This window comes from Ovis canadensis, chromosome 6, assembly GCF_042477335.2.
Source record: "Ovis canadensis isolate MfBH-ARS-UI-01 breed Bighorn chromosome 6, ARS-UI_OviCan_v2, whole genome shotgun sequence".
Classification (NCBI taxonomy): domain Eukaryota; kingdom Metazoa; phylum Chordata; class Mammalia; order Artiodactyla; family Bovidae; genus Ovis; species Ovis canadensis.
The window spans coordinates 32,416,934-32,442,278 of record NC_091250.1 but is presented as its reverse complement, the minus strand read 5'-3'; the positions used below and the strand labels follow the sequence as shown (position 1 = coordinate 32,442,278).

At 40.7% G+C, this 25,345-nt stretch overlaps 1 protein-coding gene across 1 annotated transcript in view; it reads right to left on the bottom strand.

Annotated features, from left to right (window-relative positions):
- COL25A1 (collagen type XXV alpha 1 chain) overlaps window positions 1-25,345 on the bottom strand; it is a 527,569-nt gene that overhangs the window by 100,070 nt on the left and 402,154 nt on the right. Inside the window, exons 13-15 of the mRNA XM_069593542.1 lie at window positions 9,067-9,120; window positions 7,063-7,089; window positions 4,369-4,413 (exon numbers count right to left, since the gene is read on the bottom strand). Coding sequence (XP_069449643.1) covers window positions 4,369-4,413; window positions 7,063-7,089; window positions 9,067-9,120 — 126 coding nt within the window. The remainder of the gene's footprint in view (window positions 1-4,368; window positions 4,414-7,062; window positions 7,090-9,066; window positions 9,121-25,345) is intronic.

Here is a 25,345-nt window from a genome sequence, read left to right as displayed (position 1 = left end):
TGTCCATGGGATTTTCCAGGCAAGAGTACTGGAGTGGGTTGCCATTGCCTTCTGCGAATAAGTGATCTAGAGATGCTTTTTAAAGTACAGTTGACCTTTGAACAGCATGAGTTTAAATTGCAAAAGTCCACTTGTATGTGGATTTTTTTTTTTTTTTAAAAACATCTACAGTAAATATTGTAGTACCACATAGTCAAGGCTATGGTTTTTCCTGTGGTCATGTATGGATGTGAGAGTTGGACTGTGAAGAGGGCTGAGTGCTGAAGAATTGATGCTTTTGAACTGTGGTGTTGGAGAAGATTCTTGAGAGTCCCTTGGACTGCAAGGATATCCAACCAGTCCATTCTAAAGGAGATCAGCCCTGGGATTTCTTTGGAAGGAATGATGCTGAAGCTGAAACTCTAGTACTTGGCCACCTCATGCGAAGAGTTGACTCATTGGAAAAGACTCTGATGCTGGGAGGAATTGGGGGCAGGAGGAGAAGGGGACGACAGAGGGTGAGATGGCTGGATGGCATCACTGACTCGATGGATGCGAGTCTGAGTGAACTCCAGGAGCTGGTGATGGACAGGGAGGCCTGGTGTGCTGCGATTCATGGGGTCGCAAAGAGTCGGACACGACTGAGCAACTGAATTGAACTGAACGTGATCTGAAGTTGGTTGAGTTTGGCAGATGCAGAACCACAATATGGAGGAAATGGGGATATGAAGGAAGCATGTAGAAGGTGGGCCTTTTATAAATTATATCCTAATTTTCAAATGTGGCAGAGTCTCAGTACCCCTAAGGCCCATATTGTTAAAGGGTCAACTGAATATGGGAGAAAGTTCATGGGTTATAGGAAAATTCCACCCCACTTTAAATAAGGAACATCCTAGGATTTTGATATCTTTGAGGATCCTGGAATCAGTTCCCTAGGGATACCGATGGACTACGGTAATCAATGGTATATACATATAGAACCCGCCTGCCAATGCAGGAGACCCAAGAGATGCAGGTTTGATCCCTGTTGGGAAGATCCCCTGGCAGAGGGCATGCCAACCCACTCTAGTATTCTTGCCTGGAGAATCCCGTGGACAGAAGAATCTGGTGGGCTACAGTCCACGGGTTGCAAAGAGTTAGAGACAACTGAAGTGACTTAAATGCACCAACATTTACTTTCAAGTGTGGGAATAAAAGGTAAGAAATCCATCTCTACATTAGTTGGTGAGGTTAACACTCCAAGAGCAGAACCTAACCTTCCCTTAGTAACTCCACGTATGATTAAAATCAGTCTTCGGCAGGTCATTCTTAAGTCCTGAGTGCATCGTAGCTGCTGGCCACAGAGAAAACCCAGTCCAGAGGTTTTCAACAGTCCCACAGCATTTCCAGATGACCAGTCTGGAATGGTTTAGATTGCTTTACCATCCAAAGGCAGAGTTGGATCAAAGGGAAAAAATTTCTATTAAAGTGAATCAGCCGATGACGTAATTTACTACATCAATGGCAGAAAAGAAGCATTTTTTGATTTTACATCTCAAACTTGGTAAATGATGAATGAGTTTCACATACTGAACCCAAAGGCCATGAGAAGAGTGTTTCTAACATGCTGGAAACAAATTATATGACAGAAGCAGGAAATGTTTAAAAAACACATCAAAAATTATATTCCAATTACAGCATTCTTGGGAATGAATGCTACAGGTCAGATTACATATTATATGTTACATATTCCTATTTACAACCCTCTGTTTAGACTCATTGAAAGTTTATAGAAATGATTTCCGTTTTAACTGAAGCATTTCTTGTACCTAATTTCAGTTGACTAATAAAACTTTTTGATAAAAAAGAAAAATAACCAATCTAGTTGATTTCCATTTCCATGTGGTAAGAAAGCTAACATTTATTGAGAGTTTACTATGTGTGAGTTGGTATGGTAAATGATTTGCATTAATATAAAAAACAAAAACAGAATTCCTTTGAGATGAATTTAGCCTGTACAAAGTAAAAAAGTTGCTTTCGTATTACAATGTTAAATTTTAAAAATGTGTGATTAAAGAAATAATTATTGGCCTACATTCAAAATATGAAGCTCTAAAAATACATCTTCTCAAGCTTAAACCTCTCTACATAAATCCACATAGGCATAGCTCAGACTTGGCTTAGATTGTTTTCACTTGAAGAAACTGCTCTCCATTTAGAAGATTTCCTTTCTTTAAGCAGAGGTTGGCAACTATGGCCTGGGAGGGCCAAATGCAGCTAGCCACCTGTTTTTGTGTGCCCAAGAGCTAAGAATGGTTTTTGCATTTTAAATGGTTAAAAAAAGTCAAAAGAATAATATTTCGTGACATGTGAAAAGCACATGAAATTAAAATTTCAGTGTCCAGAAATAAAGTTTTATTGGAACAGAGCCACTCTCATCAGTATACATATTGTCTACGGTTGCTCTCATGCTATGATGACAGAGTTGAGTAGTTGTGACATACACCATATGGCCCACAAAAACTAAAGGATTTGTTTTCTGGTCCTTTACAGGGAAAGTTTGCTGACCTCTGCTTTTAAGCAAAACAAGAAAGTTAAATATAATATCCATGCTTATATATCTGGGGTTTGAAATTTTTACTTCAAAAAGTCATAGAGGTATACCATTGATCTCATTAGCATTAAAACATACTCATGTTGTGGTGGATTGCATTGTGATGCTTGAATCTGACAGATAATAATATGGGTCACAGCACTGGTTCTCAACGCGGGATAATTTTGTTCCCCGGGGGACAACTGGCAAGCTCTGGAGACAAGGTTGGTTGTCACAACTTGGGAATGCTATCGGCATCTAGCAGGAGAGGCCAGGAACGATGCTAGACATCCGACATTTACCCCATGGAGGATTATCCAGCCCTGAATGTCAGTGGTGCTGAGGTTAAGAAACCCTGGTCTGCAAGAAACTGACAGTCTAGCCTAACATCTAGACTGTGTGTGTGTTCAGTTGTGTCTGACTCTTTGCAACCCCATGGACTGTAGCCCACCAGATTCTTCTGCCCGTGGAATTTCCCAGACAAGAATACTGGAGCAGGTTGCCATTTCCTACTCAAAAGGATCTTCCCAACCCAGGGATCAAACCCCTGTCTCCTGTGTCTCCTGCATTGGCAGGCGGGTTCTTCACCACTGAGGCATCTGGTGCCAGGGAACTTCTAGACTATCCCTTGAATACAAACACAATTGCTACTCAGGGACACTGTCATTAATCTATCCCTACTACCCACGCCATATTTATATTAATATTTATAAGAATAAGAAAGACAAATTTCTCTTTATTTTATGGGTATGGTTTTATGACTAACAATTATCCATCTGTACAGTAATAATTTTCAAATTAGACCATTCCTATTCTCAACTACAAACCTAAATGAATCGTTCTTTGTCTCATCAATTAGCCTGATTTAAATTAAATCTGACTATTCTATTTTCATCTGGGCTTTCCAGGTGGTGTCAGTGGTAAAGAACCCGCCTGCCAGTGCAGAAGATGCAAGAGATTTGGATTTGATCCTTGGGTTGGGAAGATGCCTGGAGCAGGAAATGGCAATCCGCTCTAGTATTTTTGCCTGGGAAATCCCATGGAGAGAGGAGCCTGGTCAGCTACAGTTCTTGAGGTCACAGAGTCAGACACAACTGCAGGACTGAGTACATAGGTTCCACAATTCTAAACATATACCACAAATGAAGTAAAAATTTCCTTTCTACGTCAGAGACGCCTGTGAAGTAAGAAACCAAGCAAAGGCTGTGAGAGCCTGGGGAAAAAAAGCATGAGGTAGGAAGATGAACCACAGATCACTGCAATGTAAATGCTAGTAACGGTTTAAAATTTTTAAAAAAGGACAATATAAAAGTTGACAAAATATTCGGGTTTGGTACATTTTAAGTCGAGGCAAATTTTCAAGACTGCATTAGAGGTTCTAATCAAGGGACACTAACTTTCATCAAACTCTTACATCTCATCCCAGTCCTGCAATCTTCTGTCCTAAAACTGGGACAAATGGAATCACTTTAGGAACTCTATTTTTACATCCATGTGTAAAAAGGGAGTGCTCCATTTACACATAAATAGTGGAGTGTTTTTGTCTTGAGTCATATTACTAGAAACCAAGCTACACATTTTCTAGAATTTTTGAAGTACCATTTTACTTTTAAAATATTTAAATTTGTAGCTAGGAACCTATAGAATAATCACTCGTAGAAGTGATTATTGTAAAATTGTGTATCTTGTAAAATTATCTCTGACCTTGTCATATTAAGCTATGATCTCTCAACTTTCTCAAAATCTCCCATTTCATGTAAATGAAATAATATTCTTGCTCATATGCATGCTCTCCTAGTTTTGGAAAAACACTGTACCTTTTCGCCTGTGTCACCTTTGGGGCCATTCTCTCCAGCATCTCCCTAAGGGGGGAGAAAAGAAATATATGAAAACATAGTGGTGATGCTCAGCAGTGAGTATCCTTATTTTGAGTTTTCCTTATTTTAAGTTTCCTTTCAGAGGCACTATATATTAATAGCTGTTGTAAACGTTCAACAGACCTAATGTACCTTACTTGACCAACTGCCTGATATCAACCCGTCCAAATAAACTTTATTACAATGAAGATGACTGAATAGTTTTAAACTACTCCATGATATTAACAGAAAGTAATTTCTCTGACTTTTAATAGCTTATTCTGGTACTTAGAGCTGCTTTAACTCTTTCTGTTTTCTCTGCTTAAAGAGTCACTCTAAGAAAGACTTTCTCCTGATTCCCTCCATATGCTTTCTGCTTTATCCCTTCTGTCTGCTTCTTTGTCCCATTCCTGATTCCTGGACTCCTGCCCTCTCCTCTCCCTTCCATCTGTGTAAATTCTACTCTGTCTTCGGGCCCATCTCAAATCTCTAGGCTCTAAAAGTGCATGACACAACCCTCAAAACTGTGCAGTGAATATTGACTTATCTAGGCATACAGGTTTTGCATTGAGAAATAAATGTTTTAATAAAGTAAATAAAAATTTTACATTAGAAAATCTTCAAAAATCACAGCAAAATAATCTGAGGACTTTATGCTTCCTTTGTTAGTTTTGAGAGCTCCTATGCCTATTTCGTCACTGATATCTCCTTTCCACCCACAAAGCAATGTAGTAGAAAACAAGTCATTTGTGTATTATCCATGTTTTGCGTCCTATTCTGAATTCTTTAAGTCATACAGCATGTTCTACTGGAAACATCATAGACTTTGGAGCCAGAGACCTAGCCCAGCTCCAGTACCTACTGAGCAAGTGAAAATTTATTTGCATCAAATTTCTCATGTGCAACACAAGGACAAGAATATTTTACAGAGTTATAAGAAATAATTCCTGTGTCTAAGGCGACAAGGACCATATCTGACACAACGTAAGCTGTTAATGGTGGCCATTAGCAATAACAATGCATTATTGTTCTTGTATTCCATAAGAATACCCTTCTGTCTCCCATAGGAGGTCCCGTTTCTATCATTTAACATTTTCCATAAAATAAGAGAGAAGCTATTGATAATGATTTCCCTGAGAGAAGGAAGGGTGTTGAGAGAGGGAGATTTTAACTTTTTTTCTTCGGGTTCTCTTCTTGTTTCAAATAAGCATGAGGCTACCCTGCTCGGGAATTCTTTTATGGAGACCGGTACACCAGAGCGCCCGAGAGTCTGAGTCACTTTATCCCACGAGACCCTGGAACCATGCTGGCACTGCTGCTTTCCCCTCCTTACTTTCTACACAAAAGAGTCATCTGATGACTAATTAATTTCACATTAAGTACCATAAACTGTTTGGATGCCAAATAAATATACTGATCATCAGTTAGGAGGGACTTTTGATAGGCAGCCCATTAGCATGCTTTAAAAAATTGCTTGGAAATCCCTTTGTTAAAAAACAAAACAAATACAACAAACTTTCTTATTAGGAAAACTGGTTCAGAGTGGTCAGGAGGCAAAGGGTTTGACAGAAAAGTGACCCTTCTGCTTTGCTCACCTTCCGTTTAAATCAATCTCTTTTATTCTTGTTTTACAATGGTCAAAAATACAGTTAAATTCACAAAGCTTGCTGGATCTGTCGACGTATTTCTTTGGGATTAGTGGTGACGATACTGATTTGTCAGAAAGATCGTATCACTTATGAAGAGCATTATGTGGTATCTTGGTGATTGCCTACACAGACAACACACGTTTAAACACTGGTAAAGTACATAGCAAGAGAACATTCCCCAAAGCGGGAAGAAGGGTGTCTGTCTGAGAGAAATTTAACATACGCACTCTGCTTCTCCTTTTGGTTCTCTTTTTAGGTTTTTATGGGAATTCTTTGTGGGACAACGTTCAGTATGTTTGCTGCAGGTAAACATCTGTATCCCTTTAACCTAGTGACCTAAGAGGCAATAGAGGTATGGACGCTTAGAACAGTGCTGAAATGGCATCGGCAAGCAGGCAGAAGAGAAATTTTGCAGGCCTAGAGGTTTTTGAAAGCCATTTTAAAGCCTGACACAGAATGTTTAAATTTGCTCCTTTCTCCTTTCTTTAAATCTTTTTACCCAAACTTCTGAACAAACAGAAGAATTACCCTACCTTCTCCTTCCATTAATTAGAAGTTTTAAAGAAACAGTGGCCAGTATATCTATCTACATCTATATCTAGGCATAGCTTGTTTATTGTGCTTTGCTTTATTGCACCTCGCAGACACCGCATTTTTTTACAAATGGAAGATCTGTGGCAGCCATGTGTCAAGCAAGACAAAAGGCATCATTTTTCTAACAGCATCATTTTTCAGTTAAGATATACATACTGTCTTTGAGTTATAATGCTATCGAACTCTTAGAAGATTATAGTGTAGCATAACTTTTACATGCTTCGAGAAACCAAAAATTCATGTGATTCATTTTATTGCAATATATACTTTATCACAGTGATGTGGAATGGAACCTGCAATATCTCCAAGATATACTTGTATACCTGTATTTATCTGTCCATCCACATATAAACACAGTTTAGTTTGGTGCCTCCTGGGGGAAGGAAATTAAAAACAGGCAGAATCATCTCACCTTTACTCCTTGTTCTCCAGGTTCTCCCTGCACAAAAGAACAGAGTGAGTGACACATTAAACTATAAAACACCTAATTAAGCAACATTAAACAAAATCAAATATTGAGCCTACTAGTTAAATTATATGTGATATTTTCTATTTTGCCAATATATATTTGCTTTCTAAACACAAATGATGAATTTCTTGGAAAATTGAATATGGATATCAATAGCAAATGTCACCTCAATTCCTTTCTTTTGAGGACTAAAGATGATCAGCAAAGCCTGGCTTTTAGGGCACTAAGGAGAGCAATGCTGAGGCAATTCTGAGATTATGACATCTTATTCCGACCAGACTCTGACTCAGTAAGGTGAGCTAGCACATCCCTCTGTGAAATCTTTCATTCCAAGCACTCCCTGGTTGCATGGATTATTTCTGGGGTCTGGAGTACCAGTGTAGTTCACCAGAATATCTTGCCCTGACATGACTAAGGCCTGAACTTGGACTCTTTCACAATGTCATGAATGTTCTTCAGTCTGTTGTTAACCACCGTGGTTCTAAATCGGGTATACTTTAGGAGTCATTGTTTTTTTTTTTTTTTTTTTTCAGAAAATATACTAGATTAAGGCAGAATCTAAGTGAGTTTAGGAGAGATGTCTTTATGCAAAAATGATGATTATGACAGTATAAAGACCAAAACACAAAATTGTGTTCTGAAGAGTCTCATTTTCATTTTACCCAGGAAGAGACAGGGAACAGAATCAGAGAGTAAATATACAGCAAATCACACACATTACGATAATATCCTTCTTAAGAAAAGCTTGAGGAAGTGTTGCAATAAGGTCACACTGTTTTAAAAATTATTTTTAAGGAAGTTATTGAATTTTTAAAAAATCCTAATGCACTCTTAAAGTCACTTTGAAGGAAACACTCTTTTCACTTCCTGAAACTTGGCTGGACCCTTTGGCTTTTTGAATTTCTGGTTACCTTTCACTGCTTAACAGCCATCCTGATGGTTGCTAAGCAACAGAGGAACAGTACTCAGAACAAGCATTAAGCATTAACTCCTATCATTTGACTTTTTAGCATGGAGCTAGAGAGGGAAGAAGATAGGAAAATGGCTGTAGTCCCAGAAGGAATATTTTCTTTCCTCTCCTGCAGGACAAAGGACAGGTCTATAAATTTTAGGTCTGTTCTAGGCGCCTGTCAATAGCAATGTGATCTGTAAGATCAGCTGACGGGCATCTGTGGGTATGGATACACAGCAGCACAGCTGATGGGATTAGACATTAGTTCTGTCCTTCAAGGGATGGTCACTCATCAAAGGATTTGGGATTTGTCTGCCTATCTGGTTTAAACTAAACTGTCATCAATCTTTTTATGTTTAACAGATTCATTTGTTCTTCAGAAAGAAAGGAAATTTGGAATCACCCCCAAATCTCCATTACATTTTTTCCCTATTTAGTAATGCAGACTATATCCCTTTTAAAATTTTAAACATGCTACATTTTTATTGTGCTTTTCACTTGATTAAAATGAGTTAATTCACTTTAATTGATCAATAAATTGATTAATATTATGCTTTTCATTTGATTAACTTGTTGGGTTTTAGAGGTGGCCAAATCTTGAGGAAAAGTCACAGTGGCACTGTAAACATTTTCTTTAGCATGTCTTGTAAAAATTATGTGAACCTTGGTAGCGTGGATGTGACCTATGTTTTAATACATTCATCAAGTGGTAAAATGACAAAAGTCATATTTGAAATACAGGCTTTCTCATGTTAAGTATCCCAGAAGTCAAAGTTTAGACAATCATATCCTACACTCTCTCTGTGTTTTTAATGTAATGAGAATCATGAACATCATTTATTCTCTAGTCACAAAGTTTTATACTACAACATATTTTACTATTGACAAAAGATTCCATCCAAGTAAAACCAGTGGGATATAAAAAATTGTAACAGCTTAAAATTTCATGAAAAATCATGCCTCAAATGATTCTGCTTGGTTTTCTTTGCACCAACCTTTAGCCCTGGTATTCCATTCTGTCCTACTGCTCCAGGCAACCCGGGTTCACCCTCAAAATAAAAAAAAAAGATACTACTAAGTTAAACACACAAAATCAACACGTTATACAGATTGTTAGAGGATATAACCAACCATCCAATAATACTCAAGAAGTACATAGTATGTTAAACTAGTTATACAAGTTAGCTTGGTTGGGCCAAAATTCTATGCGCTATGGACCAGGGATACAAGAGGGCTAATTTTCTTGTGTTCAGGCTTTTCTTCACTAAGAAAGCAAAAGCCAATTACCAGTGGAAATGAACATCTAGCATGGGGCTAGGTGCACCAAGTAAACATTTGATGAATGAGTAAAAGACATCTGAAAATTTAAGACTGGATGGAGAATTTTCAAGCAATTCCTCAGCTCAGGAAAACAGAGACTAAGTCATTGTCTTTATTAGAATTAAGGAAAAAGAGCATCTCCAAACCTAAATCCTGAAGCATACACACATCTACTTAATTCCTTTAGACACATCTGACACAAAAACAAAGATGGCTTTGATTTCTCTTCCCAGTTTCACTGTAAAGATGATTAAAATAAACATTCAGGGTTGTGGTTTTCATTGTCATATTGAGCGACAGGTGTTTGAGAAAATGATGATGACTATTAGCTAGAAAGATGACACATTTCAGAAAGATAATGAGGTATATCAGTCTTTCTAGACTCTGAACCAACAATTGTTTTCCAAAGAGGAAGAGGAAAAATATTTTCAAGTGCTCAGAAACAAAGGAAAAATATTCTGCATGATGACTGCAGTTAATAATACTCTATGGTATATCTGAAAGCTGTTAAGAGAGTAGGTCTTAAAAGTTCTCATCACAAGGACAAAGAATGTAACTATGTGAGATGATGGATGTTAACCAAAGTTATTGTAATCATTTCACAACATATATACATATCAAATCATTATGGTATACACTTAAAACTAACTCAACGTCATATGTCAACTGTAACTCAATAAAACTGGGAGAAGACAGAAAGCAGTGTGGCTTTTGTTATTTCCATGAACTTAAACTTACAGCAACTAGAATTTCATTTAAAAACATTCCCAAGTCATTTATTACGTGCTTCAACTACTGGGCAAGTTTCTTTCCAACGAGGGTTAAAAAGCTGCTCCTTAGTTGATTTTTTTTTTAAGTTGACTATTTTTTAGAGTAGTTTTAGGTTCATAGCAAATTTAGTTGATTTTTTAAGAATGTTGTCTAAGTTGCCTGACTTAGGACTTCCCTGATAGCTCAGTTGGTAAAGAATCTACCTGTAATGCAGGAGACCCTGGCTCAATATATGGGTCAGGAAGATCCCCTGGAGAAGGGATAGGCTACCCACTCCAGTATACTTAGGCTTCCCTTGTGGCTCAGCTGGTAGAGAATCTGCCCTCAGTGCGGGACACCTGGCTTCGATCCCTGGGTTGGGAAGATTCCCTGGAGAAGGGAAAGACTATCCAGTCCAGTATTGCTAGGCTTCCCTTTGTGGCTCAGCTGGTAGAGAATCTGCCCTCAGTGCGGGACACCTGGCTTCGATCCCTGGGTTGGGAAGATCCCCTGGAGAAGGGAAAGGCTACCCACTCCAGTATTCTTAGGCTTCCCTTGTGGCTCAGCTGGTAGAGAATCTGCCCTCAGTGCGGGACACCTGGCTTCGATCCCTGGGTTGGGAAGATCCCCTGGAGAAGGGAAAGGCTACCCACTCCAGTATTCTTAGGCTTCCCTTGTGGCTCAGCTGGTAGAGAATCTGCCCGCAGTGAGGGACACCTGGCTTCGATCCCTGGGTTGGGAAGATCTCCTGGAGAAGGGAAAGGCTACCCACTCCAGTATTCTGGCCTCCAGAATTCCATGGACTGTATAGTCCATGGGGTAGTAAGACATGACTGAATGACTTTCACTTTCACTTCTAAGCTGCCTGAAGGGCAGAAATTGTGACATTTTCATATCTGTGCTGTTACCTTCAAAACACATACCCTAGTAAAATGGTAACATTTTTTAAGTGCCAGGAATTTTACATTCATTAACTCACTTAATTCTCACAAATTTCTATGAGATAAGTACTATCTTCATTTCTCTTTAATAGATGAAGAAACTAAGGCACAGAATGGTAAAGTAATTTTTCCAGATTTACACAACTCTGCCTTAAGAGGTTGTGCTCTTAATATAATTATGCATTGGTGAATGAATGCATCTAGAAATCGGGAGGGCTAGTGATGAATATTTCTATCCTCATTATCATTTGGTTTATACTCCTCATTAATAGATGACCTCCAGAATGTATACAAACCTGGACTAAATGTAACTTATTTAAAGATGATTTTGTACACCTACCAGATAAACTAGGCAATGTGAAGCGTATAGTGTCTTTCTAAAAGGGCAAAAAATGTTTTACGGTTATACTGGGTTATTGTACTATAATTGCTAAAGTCTTAACTCATGGAAGAACTTCTTCCTCTATAAAGTTACACTGCAATCATTTGCATTTTCCTTGAGAAAATGGCAAAAATGTTGACTTACAATAACGATGGCCATTATAAGAAAATTTTGATATGCCCTTTGTACACAACCAAGGGTAAGAATACCAATAACCTCAGATATGCAGATGATACCACCCTTATGGCAGAAAGTGAAGAGGAACTCAAAAGCCTCTTGATGAAAGTGAAAGAGGAGAATGAAAAAGTTGGCTTAAAGCTCAACATTCAGAAAACGAAGATCATGGCATCTGGTCCCATCACTTCATGGGAAATGGATGGGGAAACAGCGGTAACAGTGTCAGACTTTATTTTTTTGGGCTCCAAAATCACTGCAGATGGTGACTGCAGCCATGAAATTAAAAGACGCTTACCCCTTGGAGGGAAAGTTATGACTAACCTAGATAGCATATTCAAAAGCAAAGACATTACTTTGCTGACTAAGGTCCATCTAGTCAAGGCTATGGTTTTTCCATTGGTCATGTATGGATGTGAGAGTTGGACTGTGAAGAAGGCTGAGCGCCAAAGAATTGATGCTTTTGAACTGTGGTGTTGGAGAAGACTCTTGAGAGTCCCATGGACTGCAAGGAGATCCAACCAGTCCATTCTGAAGGAGATTAGCCCTGGGATTTCTTTGGAAGAAATGGTGCTAAAACTGAATCTCCAGTACTTTGGCCACCTCGTGCAAAGAGTTGACTCATTGGAAAAGACTCTGATGCTGGGGGGGATTGGGGGCAGGAGGAGAAGGGGCCGACAGAGGATGAGATGGCTGGATGGCATCACCAACTCAATGCACATGAGTTTGGGTAAACTCTGGGAGATGGTGATGGACAGGGAGGCCTGGCATGCTGCGATTCATGGGGTCGCAAAGAGTCAGACACAACTAAGTGACTGAACTGAACTGAACTGAGGGTAAGAATAGAAGATCCCAGGAGGAGGAGGTGGCAACTTGCTTCAGTATTCTTGCCTGGAAAATTCCATGGACAGAGGAGTCTGGTGGATCACACAGCCTATGGGGTCGCAAAGCGTCAGATACAACTGAGCGACTGAGCACACACAAGGGTAAGACCTCCACAGGAAATTGAATACACGCCTAAAGAGGACGCTCATTTACCATGTGACCATGAAAAGAGCTACGGAGTCTGCTTCTTCAAAGAGCCTACAGCAGGATGCACTAATATCATAACTCATGGTTTAATGCAAACAAGAAATGCTGCCAGGGAACAATACAAACTTTGTTTAGACTTTCAAAGAATAACTATGGTAGCCAGAATTTTTTTTTTTTTTAATGGTTAAGCCCTTGGAACCAGACGAAATACATGCTGAGATCTTGAAGTAAGGGAGACAAATGCTGCTTAGGTATCTGCATAACATCCTTCTTAAAATATGAACATCGAGGGACTAAAACTTGATCCTTTTTTTCCTTTGATTTTATGTTTTGTTAAAATAATCTTTTAAAGTAAAAGGAAACAAAACATTGCATCCATAATCCCATCATTCTATAACTGTTTTCATTTTGTCCTGTTTCCTTCTAGTTTCTCAAATTTATGCTTACATATTTCAAGCAATTGTAAACTTATTACATAGTTTGACATACTGATTTTTTATTATTTTATACTGCATGTTTGGTTTTACACTGTATTTGTGTCTTATAAATAGTTTATCATCTATCAAAGTCACATCTGATCATTTGTTTAATCTGCCCCAAATTGTTGAATACTTACATTGTTTCCAATTTTTGCTGTTAAAGATAAATTAAACATCTATGTAAATATTTCAGAGTTGCTTTCCAAACAGGATCTGAGCTTTATCTGCTTTTCCAGGCACCCACTCTGTTACTTTTTCCCAACTTCATCAGCATTGTATATCATAATTTTAATTACTTTTGTGGCTATTTTAATGAGTACAAATAAGACCTTCCTAAAGTTCAGGTCTACATTTATCCTTTGTAAGGTTAAATAGGTATCCAGCAAGATTTTAAAGCTAAAAAGTGAATAAGGCTGTTTCCTGAATGAAGCAAGGCAAGATAAAAAGAAGGAAAAGTGACTCATAGCATTTTACCTTTCTAAAAAGTTATAGTAAGAAAAATACACTCAAATTCAGATTAGGAGGTTACGAAACATTCTATTATTGTTCAAATTTAGTTTCCCAGGTTGTGGCAAAGTAATGTTACAGATGAAACATTGTACGACTTTGAGTACCAAGGCCAAGCAGTGGGATTGTGGAAGTCATTAATTCTTTCAATTAACATTTAGTGAAGATTTACTACATGTTTTACTCCGAGCAGAGTGTTTCCTGGGATATAAAGATGAAATAGACATGGCAGATGCCTGTGCCCAGAGAGCTTATTTTTGAGTAAGAAAAGAGATATCTACATAAATAACTTAAAAGGATATCTAATTGAGATGGAACTTTTTTCTTTGAGCAAAATTTTCTTCATAAAGAATAATAAATAGAAATCAAAGGAAAGTCTTAATGAAGAATAAAGCATACATCATATAGTGTATTAGTATTTTCTAGCATATGAGGACAGAATATTATTAATCTCATGAGGTCTCCTCAAATAATTACAGTTATATTACTTTATTGTTGTACATAATACAGTATAAAAAGTACATATACAGAGAAATATATCAGGAAAGTATAGACCAAAAAAGAGGAATTAGGTTTTATGTGTATGTGTGTGTGTGCATGTAGAGAAATAGTCTCGTGTTTATCGGATAATCTATTCATCTGTTTCTGAATGCATCTCATATTCACAAGTACTAAGGACATTATAAAGACAGTAATAAACAAAAATAGCAGCTAACATCTTGACTACAGGTAGATTGATGGATTTTTTTTTATTATACTTTAAATTCCCAGTGCATTACTCCCAAATGACAATTTGTGCATTTAAGCTAAAAATAAGTTGAACTGACTTTTGAGAAGGATGACACTACTTCCTTTCTTTTAAAACCAGACGCTCTAACATCACTCAAGGCTTTTACAATTATTTCAGGTACAGCTATTCAGGAGCAATTTGAAAGAATACTTGAAGGTAGAAAGGAATGTAGTTTCCTTACAAAACTGAGTGCTAAAGAGAAACAGGTCATTTAGTAGTTAGACTGCTCCCTGTCACTTCAATCACAATGGGAATTTACAATGAGTTATTGCTTAAAATTTTTAGCATAGTATAATTTTACATCCACCTTGTCAATATATATTTGTTTCCTTTAAATGCTACATTTTCGGAAAGAACTCATCTAAACAGAAGATGAACACAATTGCAATTGCCCCCCTTATCCTTAGGTTCGTTTTCTTTAGTTTCAATTGTTTAGTCACTAAGTCGTGTCCAACTCTTTGTGACCCCATGGACGGTAGCCTTCCAGGCTCCTCTGCCCATGGGATTTTCCAGGCAGGAATACTGGAGTGGATCGTCATTTCCTTCTTCGGGGGATCCTCCTGACCCAGGGATTGAACCAACATTTCTTATGTCTCCTGCATTGGCAGGCGGGTTCTTTTCCACTGAGCTACCCAAGGTTTCAGTTATCCACAGTCAACCAAGGTCTGAAAATATCAAAAGGAAAATTCTAGAAACAAACAGCTCTAAACTGGGTGCTGTTTTGAGTAGCATGCTAAAATCTAATGTCATCCTGCTCCATCCCACCCAGGACATCAATTATCCCCTTGTCCAGCAAATCCTGCTGGCTAGGCACTCCGTAGCCAGGCTAGGTTATCACGGTGCTTGTGCTCGAGTAATCCTTACTTTACTTTACTTAATATTCACTCAGTCATGCCCAACTCTTTGCAACCCCATGGACTGTAGCCTGCCAGGCTCCTCTGCATAGAATTTTCTAGGCAAGAATTCTGGAGTGGGTAGCCATCCCCTTCTTCAGGGGATCTTCCCGACCCAGGGATTGATCCTCGGTTTCCCACACTGCAGGCAGATTCTTAGCGTCTAAGCCACCAGGGAAGCCCATTGTACTTAATAATGGCCACAAATGTGAGCAGTTCGGTCTCTTATTGTACCTAATTTCTACATTAAACTTAATCATAGGCATGCACATGTAGGGAAAAAACCTAGTATACATAGCGCTTAGTACTGTTCTCCGTTTCAGGCGTCCACTCTGGGTCTTGAAACATACTCCTTGCAGATAAGGAGGCGGGGCTGCTGCACAGAACAAGCACCAGCAGCAAATGAAATGAGTGATATTGAGCAAAACATGGTGTCAGTCTTAGAGCTGTTCTCCTGCCTCCGGAGTTGGTGCGGTTGGTGCATATGTGTAATAAAGACTAAAAATGGGCAGCATGGGTCGCTGACACCTCTGTAAAACACTGGCTGGATTGGGCCTTTCCTCCTGACACTGACAGCTCACAGAAGGATCTCAGTGGCCACTGGTGTTTCCTGTCCTGCAGGCAGTCACGGTGGGGCAGGGGAGCGACCTTTTGTGAGGTTTCAGGGCTTCAGAAGCTTTGGCAGCTATTGGGTAGACAACCCTTGGTAGAGGAGGATTCTCTGAAGGCAGTGAAGTGCCCACGGGGACTTCCAGCTAGAACTATCCAAGAAAGAGTCAGGAAAATGGGGTTTATATTCTCCATTCCTATTTATTCTCTTTCTCTAGAGGCTTCCCTGATGGTTCAGTGGTAAAGAATCTGCCTCCAGTGCAAGATGCAGGAGATGTGGGTTGAACCTTGGGTTGGAAAGAGTCCCTGGGGGAGGAAATGGCAACCCACTTCAGTATTCTCGCCTGGAAAAAATCCCATGGATAGGGCAGCTGGGCAGGCATGGAGTTGCAAAGAGTTGGGCATGACTAAGCAGGCAAGCAATTCAGTGTAGTTTAGTCTTCCACTCTAGTCCCTAATGCAAGTGAGGATGAACACAAACTTGGGTGAACACAGGAGGCAGAAAATGACCAACATATTTGACCTTGAAATTTCTAGAATGTATCATTTTACCACACAAAAATAAAAAATAAGACTCCTACCCCTAACTTTAAAGTGTCATTCATGCTCTAAATAAATTCTTTTCAGACACTTTAAAAATGTGGCTACTAGAAAATTCATATTTACATTTATGGCTTGTTTTTGGAGCTCATTTTATGTTTCTATCAAACAGCATTGGTTTAAACTATGAAATTCTGTAATTAGTATAAGGCATGATAAACAAAATGCCTTTAAAAGCAGAGAATGAGCACATCAGTATTCAAGCAAGTCAATGTACAGTGAGACTTCAGAATGGAGATGTTCACCGTGGTGTTAAAATCGATCACTGGACTCTGCCAAGGTCTGCCAAGACTCTGCCAAGGTGGAAAGCAGAGGGCAGATCTGAAGCAGAGGCTGCTGAAGGGCTGGGGGAACCACAGCCAGGGTGGGGCTAGAGGCTGACTCTAGTAAGCTCCTAACCCATCTCCTTGCCACCCACCCACCTCCAACAGTCTCTGAAAAACAAGGCAAGCTTATAAATTCCTTCCCTTCGTTCTCACCAAGGCTGTCCCATCGCACTCAGAGTGAGGGTCCCAGCCAGGGTCTGGCTCTGCTGTTTCTTTGACCCTCCTTCTACCGCTCCAGACACACTGAACTCTTTGTTCCAAGATACTAAGCAGGAGCCACCCAGGGTCTTTGTATGTGGCCTTCTCTCCTGTGGACCATCTTCCCTCTGATATCCAGGGATTGAGTCTCACCTTCTTATCCTTGGCACAACTGTCCCCTTATTACAGAGGCTGTCCAGAATTCCACCCTCCCTGCCACCACTCCCGATGTCCACCTATATCTGACTTTGCTTCTTCTACTGCACTAATTACCACCCAAGATAAATTTTGTTCTTTTCTGTTTCCCCTACTAGGATTGCCAGATTTGGGAAATAAAAATATAAGACACTCAGTTAAATGTTAATTCTGGATAAACAACAAAGAGAAGAGTTTTTAATTAAATGTATCCTAAATATCAAATAGACATAGCACATGAAAAATGATGGGCTGTTTCTTTATCTGAAATTCAAATTTGATCAGGCATTTTATATTTTATCTGGTGCCCCGATTTCCCACCCCATCTCCACCACCAGAATATGAACTTAGTTTCTCTTGTTTGCTCCTCTTTCCACATTGCCCAGGAACTGTACCTTACGCATAATTGTTCAGTACATCTACGCCGGAGGAATGAATGAATACAGGAGATGCAAATAATATATATTAAGTCGATATGGAAATGTGAAGCCTGTACAGTCCTGGTGAGAGCTAGACAACAAGTCTTCTCTGCTGGGAAACTGGAAAAGACCAACAACTCTGGTGCAAGAGACAGCTCTTTGTCTCAGCTTTGGCAAAAGGCAGTGGTGGGAAAAGAGACGGGGACCCAGGAAGAAGACGGGAGAGACACTGACCCAGCAGTTACACGTCCACGTTCCACTGCTGCTAAGTCGCTTCAGTCGTGTCCAACTCTGTGCGACCCCATAGACGGCAGCCCACCAGACTCCCCAATCCCTGGGATTCTCCAGGCAAGAATATTGGAGTGGGTTGCCATTTCCTTCTCCAATGCTTGAAAGTGAAAAGTGAAAGTGAAGTCTCTCAGTCGTGTCCGACTCTTCACGACCCAATGGACTGCAGCCTACCAGGCTCCTCCGTCCATGGGATTTTCCAGGCAAGAGTGCTGGAGTGGGGTGCCATTGCCTTCTCTGCAGGTCAGCCTAAAATAAAACTGAAATACAGAGGGACAGCGTGGGGTCAGTGAAGGGCGGGAGGAGTCCCCTGAGAGGCAGGATGCTGAGAATGAGCAGAAAGCCCACAGCTGCCACGGAGAAGCACGGAGCCAGGACTCTGTCGGGGGAGAGTGGTTGCCTGGGGGATGGGAGGCTCCAACAGTTGTGCCTGTGAGTATGGGGACTCAGTCATTATAAATGTTTCCACCTATTCGGTTATCGCCCCTCTTTCATCTGCTCCTCCCCCCACGCTGTGTGCCTCAGTGAAGGGTGAGTAGCAGCTGGGACAATGCCAGTTGTGTAGTTTATCATGTCATCTCAAGTTCCTCCAAGACCCTTTCAGAACCTACATGTGTCATCATTCCCCTTACAGACTCACTCTAACATCTGCTTTTCCCTAAGCAGAAGTGCTCACAGAATAGGACAACACATACATATATGGTGGTGGTTTAGTTGCTCAGTCGTGTCTGACTCTCTGCAACCCCATGGACTGTAGCCCACCAGGCTCCTCTGTTCACAGGATTCTCCAGGCAAGAATACTGGAGTGGGTTGCCATTTCCTTCTCCAGGGGATCTTCCTGATCCAGGAATTGAACCTGGTCTCCTGCATTGCAGGCCGATTCTTTACCAACTGAGCCACCAGGGAAGCACATTCTGTCAAATGGTTTTATGCATAGATATGATCAGATGGTTTCTCTTTTTTAATCTGCTGATGTGGAAAACTGCATTGATTGATTCTCAAATACTAAACCAACCCTGAATTCCTAGCATAAATGCCATGTGGTCATGATAAGCTACTGTTTTTACATAAAACTGTTGCTAGGTATCCACAGGGGACTGATTCCAGGACTCCCAGGGATACGAAAATCCAGAGATGCTCAAGTTCCATGTAGTCAGTCCTCTGTATCTGAGGGTTCCACATTGGCAGAGTTAACCAACTGCACATCAAAAACTATTATTAGATTTGATTTGCTAACATGTTGCTTAGAAATTTTGCATCTATGATCATGAAGGATTTAGATTCATAGTATTTTTGGGCGGAGGGGTGGGTAATGTCTTGCCTACTTTTGAAATAATAACAATGCTGACCTCACATAGAAATGCTGACAAAAAACCTTTTGCCTATAAGATGATTATCACTAGTTGAGTTTATGCTAAATTGTTTTATTCTTGTCTGACTCTTTGCAACCCTATGAACTGTAGCCCTCCAGGCTCCTCTGTCCATAGGATTCTCCAGGCATAAATACTGGATTGGGTTGCCATGTCTTCCTCCAAGGGATCTTCCGACCCGGGGATTGAACCCACATCTCTTATGTGTCCTTCACTGGCAGGTGGGTTCTTTTCCACTAGCACCACCTATTAATTTCAGACAAAGTAGATTTCAAAGCAAAGATCATTACCAGGAATATGGAAGATCACTTCATAATGACAATGGGGTCAATTTATCAAGAGGACATAGAAATCCTAAATTTTGATGTACCTAATAATACAGCTTCAAAATATGTGAACAAAAACTGATAAAGCTGCAAACAGAAACAGACAAATCCACGATTATGGCTGGAGATTTCAATACCCCTCACTCAGTAATTAATAGAGCGAGTTAAACGTAAAATCAATAGGACTTAGTCAACTTGAACAATATTATCATTGATAACATGAGGGGTCTTATTTCATATTATCTTATATGGGGGATGTTATTTCTCTGACCATGGATCAGAGGAAGCACAGAGTCTTAACCACTGGACTGCAGGGGAAGTCCCAAGGGCAATGTTTTAGTGGAAAGCAGCCAAGAGAGCCATTCTTGATAGATGAAGAAACACACTCAGAGAGGGAAAGTACCTTTTTCAGAAACAAAATGCTGCAAAGAGGCAGATGTGAGATGAGAACCCAGGTCTTCCAATTCCCTATCTTGTGTTCCTTCTCTTTGAATAACTTGTGTCTAAAGAATTCATTCGTATTTATTGGGTTTCTTTTGTCTTTCATTTTTGCATAAAATAAGAAAGCGGCTTATTAGGAAGCCTCCAATCTAATCTCAAATTTTCTACTTCTGGTCCTGGGACACAGAGCAAATTGCTTGAGCTCCCATGGGGTTTAGCTTTTATTCTATGCAGCGTTTAGGGGCAGATTAAATGCTCACCCTCTCTCAGGTTTAAAGGATTAAGATTTAGCTGTTCTTTTATTCGCGGTAGTTGTGATTTTGTTGGACTAAAGATGTCAGTGGTGGCTCCGTGTTCCTCCGACATCTGATTAAACTTGCTTCAAGTCCCAATTTCACCCACTGCTCAAGTGGGTGCTCAGGTTCTCCCATCTGAATGTGTTCTCTGGTTTGCTCACCAGCTGCCTCAGGAAATTCACTCTTCTCAGGCCTTCTGTGAGCGCAGGGTGGAACACCTGGTGTTCCTGAAAGGTGTGTCATCGCAGAGCACTCAGACTTTGCTCGTCTCGCTGCCTTCCCCCTCTTCCGCTTCCACCTCTCCTTCCTCCTTCCTTCCTTCCCACCTTCCTCAGCCATCCTGGGAATTCAGTTTCACGCCCTCTAATGTGGAGCAATTCAGTAGTTTGTAGCTCCTACTGGCATGCTCAGCGCTTAATGCTTCTTTTGTTTGTTTCCTGGAGGCAGAGGCTTTGCTACTCATAGAAGAGAAACAGAAAACTCTGACTAGTTGGGTTTGGTCATACATCAGAGAACTGACATCCCTGTAGGGGAGCGTTGTCTCATCTATCCAATCAGCAAACTCCCTCCCTAAAATGAAAATCTCTTTGTCCTCCTTGGTAACATGAATGACAGTAGAAAAGTAGATGGTTCTATCAGTCAGAAACAATGAAAATATCTTATTTCAGATAATCTACTGAAATGGGTTTAACTGCTTAACATAATACTTAAGCTAAACCTAATAACCGAACATTCATTGGACTTTTAAAAAAGTACAAATATTGAAAAATGTAAATAAGAAAACTTGATAGTTGTCTTATTGTCAATAATACTACAGTAAGGACTATTTCACAAATAAGTTTGTGGTTAACACTTTTTATGTGAGTTTTTGTACTGCTAATGCAGACAGAAATGTACAAATATAATTTGAACAAAGAAATTCAAATGCAAAGATACAGCTAAGAATTTAGGGGTCACAGAAAACAGTTAAATTGGGTTTATTTGGGTGAAATTTACACAAGTGAGAAGAATGGTCTGCCTTGAGCACACCCCTAAACGGTCTAGGGAGAAGTACACTCGGATGACGCCACACCCCCCCATCCCAATCCTGCCTGCTAATGTCTCCCTCCCATCTCTTACAGTTCTCTTATTCTTCAGGAAGGGCCTTGGGAGTCGCGTGTGGATACCACAGCCTGCAAGCTCTGCCCACAGCTCCCCACCCTTAGCTGCTCCAGGCCACTCACAAGTATATGCGCGTACACGCCAGCTGGTGGTTCACCCTTGGGAAAATGGACCTGAGGAAGAGGCCACTACAGACGATGGAGCAGACTCAGCACAGCGAAGGCAGGAATTCTCGGGCCCTGGGTACCTGGGCCGTGGTCTACAAGTGGGGAGCTGAGCTCTGAGATGGCTTGTCTCCTAGGCCCTGTGGACTCCCCACCCTGTGGTGGGGGACACACCATTAGAGGGACAGAGAGGAGCAAAGAGGAACACTGGCTGGGTCTAAGCAAAACACTGTCTAATATTCCCTCTTAAATAACTTATAAAAGGTGTGAAAGTTGCCAACACCCAGCCAGGGAGCATGATGTCACAGCGTGGGGTGGGGTTCTCTTTCCTGTGTATCAGAGAAATTGTTCTCTGTGAGCACCCTTATGGAGAAAAACAGATTAAGGACAAAGGCTTGTGTTTCAGGAAGACAAAATATCAAAATGGATGAAGGGGGTACGTGAGACAGAGGAGTTTGTTAGGACTGGGATAAGTCAGAAACCACACCCTTGCTCAGCTCCGGTGTCTGACACGAATTTCTCCTAAATTAGATAACTAGTATTTACTGCAACTTTCCACATGACTGGGGTTGCCAGAAAAAGAACCGCAGTGGTAATAGCTAATTAGCATCTGGCATTCCCCTAGCTGGGCAATGAGGAGGAGGAGGGGACCTATGTGTATCCAATAACAAGGAAACTCAAAAGTGGTGTTGGATGTTTGGGGAAAGGCACTCACTCTGGATATAGATAGGAAAGAATGAAGCCCCAGGCATGATTAGCAGCTACCTTAGAACCAGGAGGAAAGAGGGAATTAGGGGGATTGCAGCAACATGAAAGGCAGACTGATGAAATGGAAGAAAGGGGTTCTTAGTGATGAAGCTTAGGTGTCAAGGCTGCAGGCTGCATTAGTGCTGGACTTCCACGTTGTGAACTGAACATCGCTCAGTCGTGTCCGACTCTTTGTGACCCCATGGACTATACAGTCCATAGAATTCTCCAGGCCAGAATACTGGAGTGGGTAGCCTTTCCCTTCTGTAGGGGATCTTCCCAACCCAGGGATCGAATCCAGGTCTCCCCTCATTGCAGGCGGATTCTCTACCAGCTGAGCCACAGGGAAGCCCAAGAAAACTGGAGTGGGTAGCCTGTCCCTCCTCCAGGGGATCTTCCTGACACAGGAATTGAACCGGGGTCTCCTGCATTGCAGGCAGATTTGTTACCAATTGAGCTATAAGGGAAGCCCTGGAATTTCATGTTACAGACCAATAAATACCTTTATTTTAAAAACTGGCTCTGTTAAGTATTCTATGACTTGGAATATAACATGTCTTTGATAATATACCTACTTTTAAAGTTCCTGGAGAAGGAAATGGCAACCCACTCCAGTACTCTTGCCTGGAGAATCCCATGGAGGGAGGAGCCTGGTAGGCTACAGTCCATGGGGTCGCAAAGAGTTGGACACAACTGAGCGACTTCACTTCACTTTACTTTAAAGTTCAAAATCCCAGCTAATTTCTTCTTTCCTAAGTATAATTCCTAGTAGTAAGTTGATGTATTATTCTTTTCACTTGGGAAAAGATGTGCCTAATTATTCACTTTATGGGAAATAGACGGGGAAACAGTGGAAACAGTGTCAGACTTTATTTTTTGGGGCTCCAAAATCACTGCAGATGGTGACTGCAGCCATGAAATTAAAAGACGCTTACTCCTTTGGAAGAAAAGTTGTGACCAACCTAGATAGCATATTGAAAAGCAGAGACATTATTTTGCCAAAAAAGGGCCATCTAGTCAAGGCTATGGTTTTTCCATTGGTCATGTATGGATGTGAGAGTTGGACTGTGAAGAAGGCTGAGCGCCAAAGAATTGATGCTTTTGAACTGTGGTGTTGGAGAAAACTCTTGAGAGTCCCTTGGACTGCAAGGAGATCCAACCAGTCTGTTCTGAAGGAGATCAGCCCTGGGATTTCTTTGGAAGGAATGATGCTAAAGCTGAATCTCCAGTACTTTGGCCACCTCATGCAAAGAGTTGACTCATTGGAAAAGACTCTGATGCTGGGAGGGATTGGAGGCAGGAGGAGAAGGGGACGACAGAGGATGAGATGGCAGGATGGCATCACCAACTTGATGGACGTGAGTCTGAGTAAACTCTGGGAGTTGGTGATGGACAGGGAGGCCTGGCGTGCTGCGGTTCATGGGGTGACAAAGAGTCGGACACGACTGAGTGACTGAACTGAACTGAACTGAATTATTCATGGAAACGGTAAATGCTTATGTCTAATGGGAAAATTAGACATAATTTTCAAAATGATCAGTGAAGAATAGTAGAAAGAGACAACAGCTCTTACAAACATTCACTTACATACTCAGGAGGTTTCTGAGTCGTGGAGTTGCTAATGCTCCCAATTCAAAGTGGAAAATAGTCTTTTCTTATTTAATAGTGTTTTAAATTAAACAGTTACATTCATTACTTCCTTTATTTTGTCCAATTAAGCTTTGCAGTAAACATGACACTCCTCATCTGACAAATGAGGAAACTAAATTCAGAGAAGGAAAGTAACATGTCTAGGACCATACAAACACTGAACAACAGACCCGGGATTCCCTGAATTTAAAATCCATATTCTTGACAGTTGTTGCAGACTGACTGACTTTGAAGTTGAAATCTACTACAAACACCTTGGTGACCACAGGCGAAATATCCTTTCTGTGCCTTGGTTTCCTCATTAACGCACTGGAGTTAATAATATTTTCCATGTCACAGCACTGCTGTGAGGAATACGTGGGGTAAACTTAGGAAGAGCTTGACAGTCAATGCTGAATACATGTTAGTCAATATTACACACTGCACTCTCCTATTGTCTGTGTTAGGCAGAGAAGACACAGAAGGTCTAGAAGGAAATTTGATCTCTCCTAAGTTAACCCCACTGATGCTGTTTCATGGTTCCTCTGTGGCTCAGATGGCAAAGAATCTGCCTGCAATGTGGGAGACCCAGATTCGAACCCTAGATCAGGAAGACTGCCTGGATAAGGGATAAGCAACCCACTCCAGTATTCTTGTCTGGAGAATTCCATGGACAGAGAAGCCTGGTGGGCTACACTCCACAGGGTTGCAAAGAGTCAGACACAGCTGAGCTACTAACGCACACATATACACATGCCGTTTCACAGCTGGATAATGGTTTCTATCCCCTTGGCAATGTCACCTGGTATGGAACAGGTGTGGGGTGTGTGTGTGTGTGGGTGTGTGTGTGTGTGCACGTGCACGTGTGCACTCGTTTGTGCTTGGTCACGTCCAACTCTTTGCAACCCTATGGACTGTAGCCCACCAGGCTCTGTCCATGGGATCCTCCAGGCAAGAATACTGGAGTGGGTTGCCACTTCCTCCTCTAGGTATCTTCCCCACCCAGGGAACAAACTCACATCTCAGTGTCTCCTACACTAGCAGGCAGATTTTTTTTACCACTGAGCCACCTGGGAGCTGAGTAAAAATTAAGCCACTATAATTGTCGAAATAAGTTATTTCATTGAAGCCTTATTTTTAATGCAAATCTCAAAATCAAGAGTGTCATTCAGAGATCAGATCTAATGATAAAAGAACAGGCTTTGTGATTTATATCAACTAACTATTTTAGCGGTAAGAAATTTGCAAAAAAAAAAAAAAAGTAGTCTAGGTCCTACAGTGGTTAATAATATGGTGT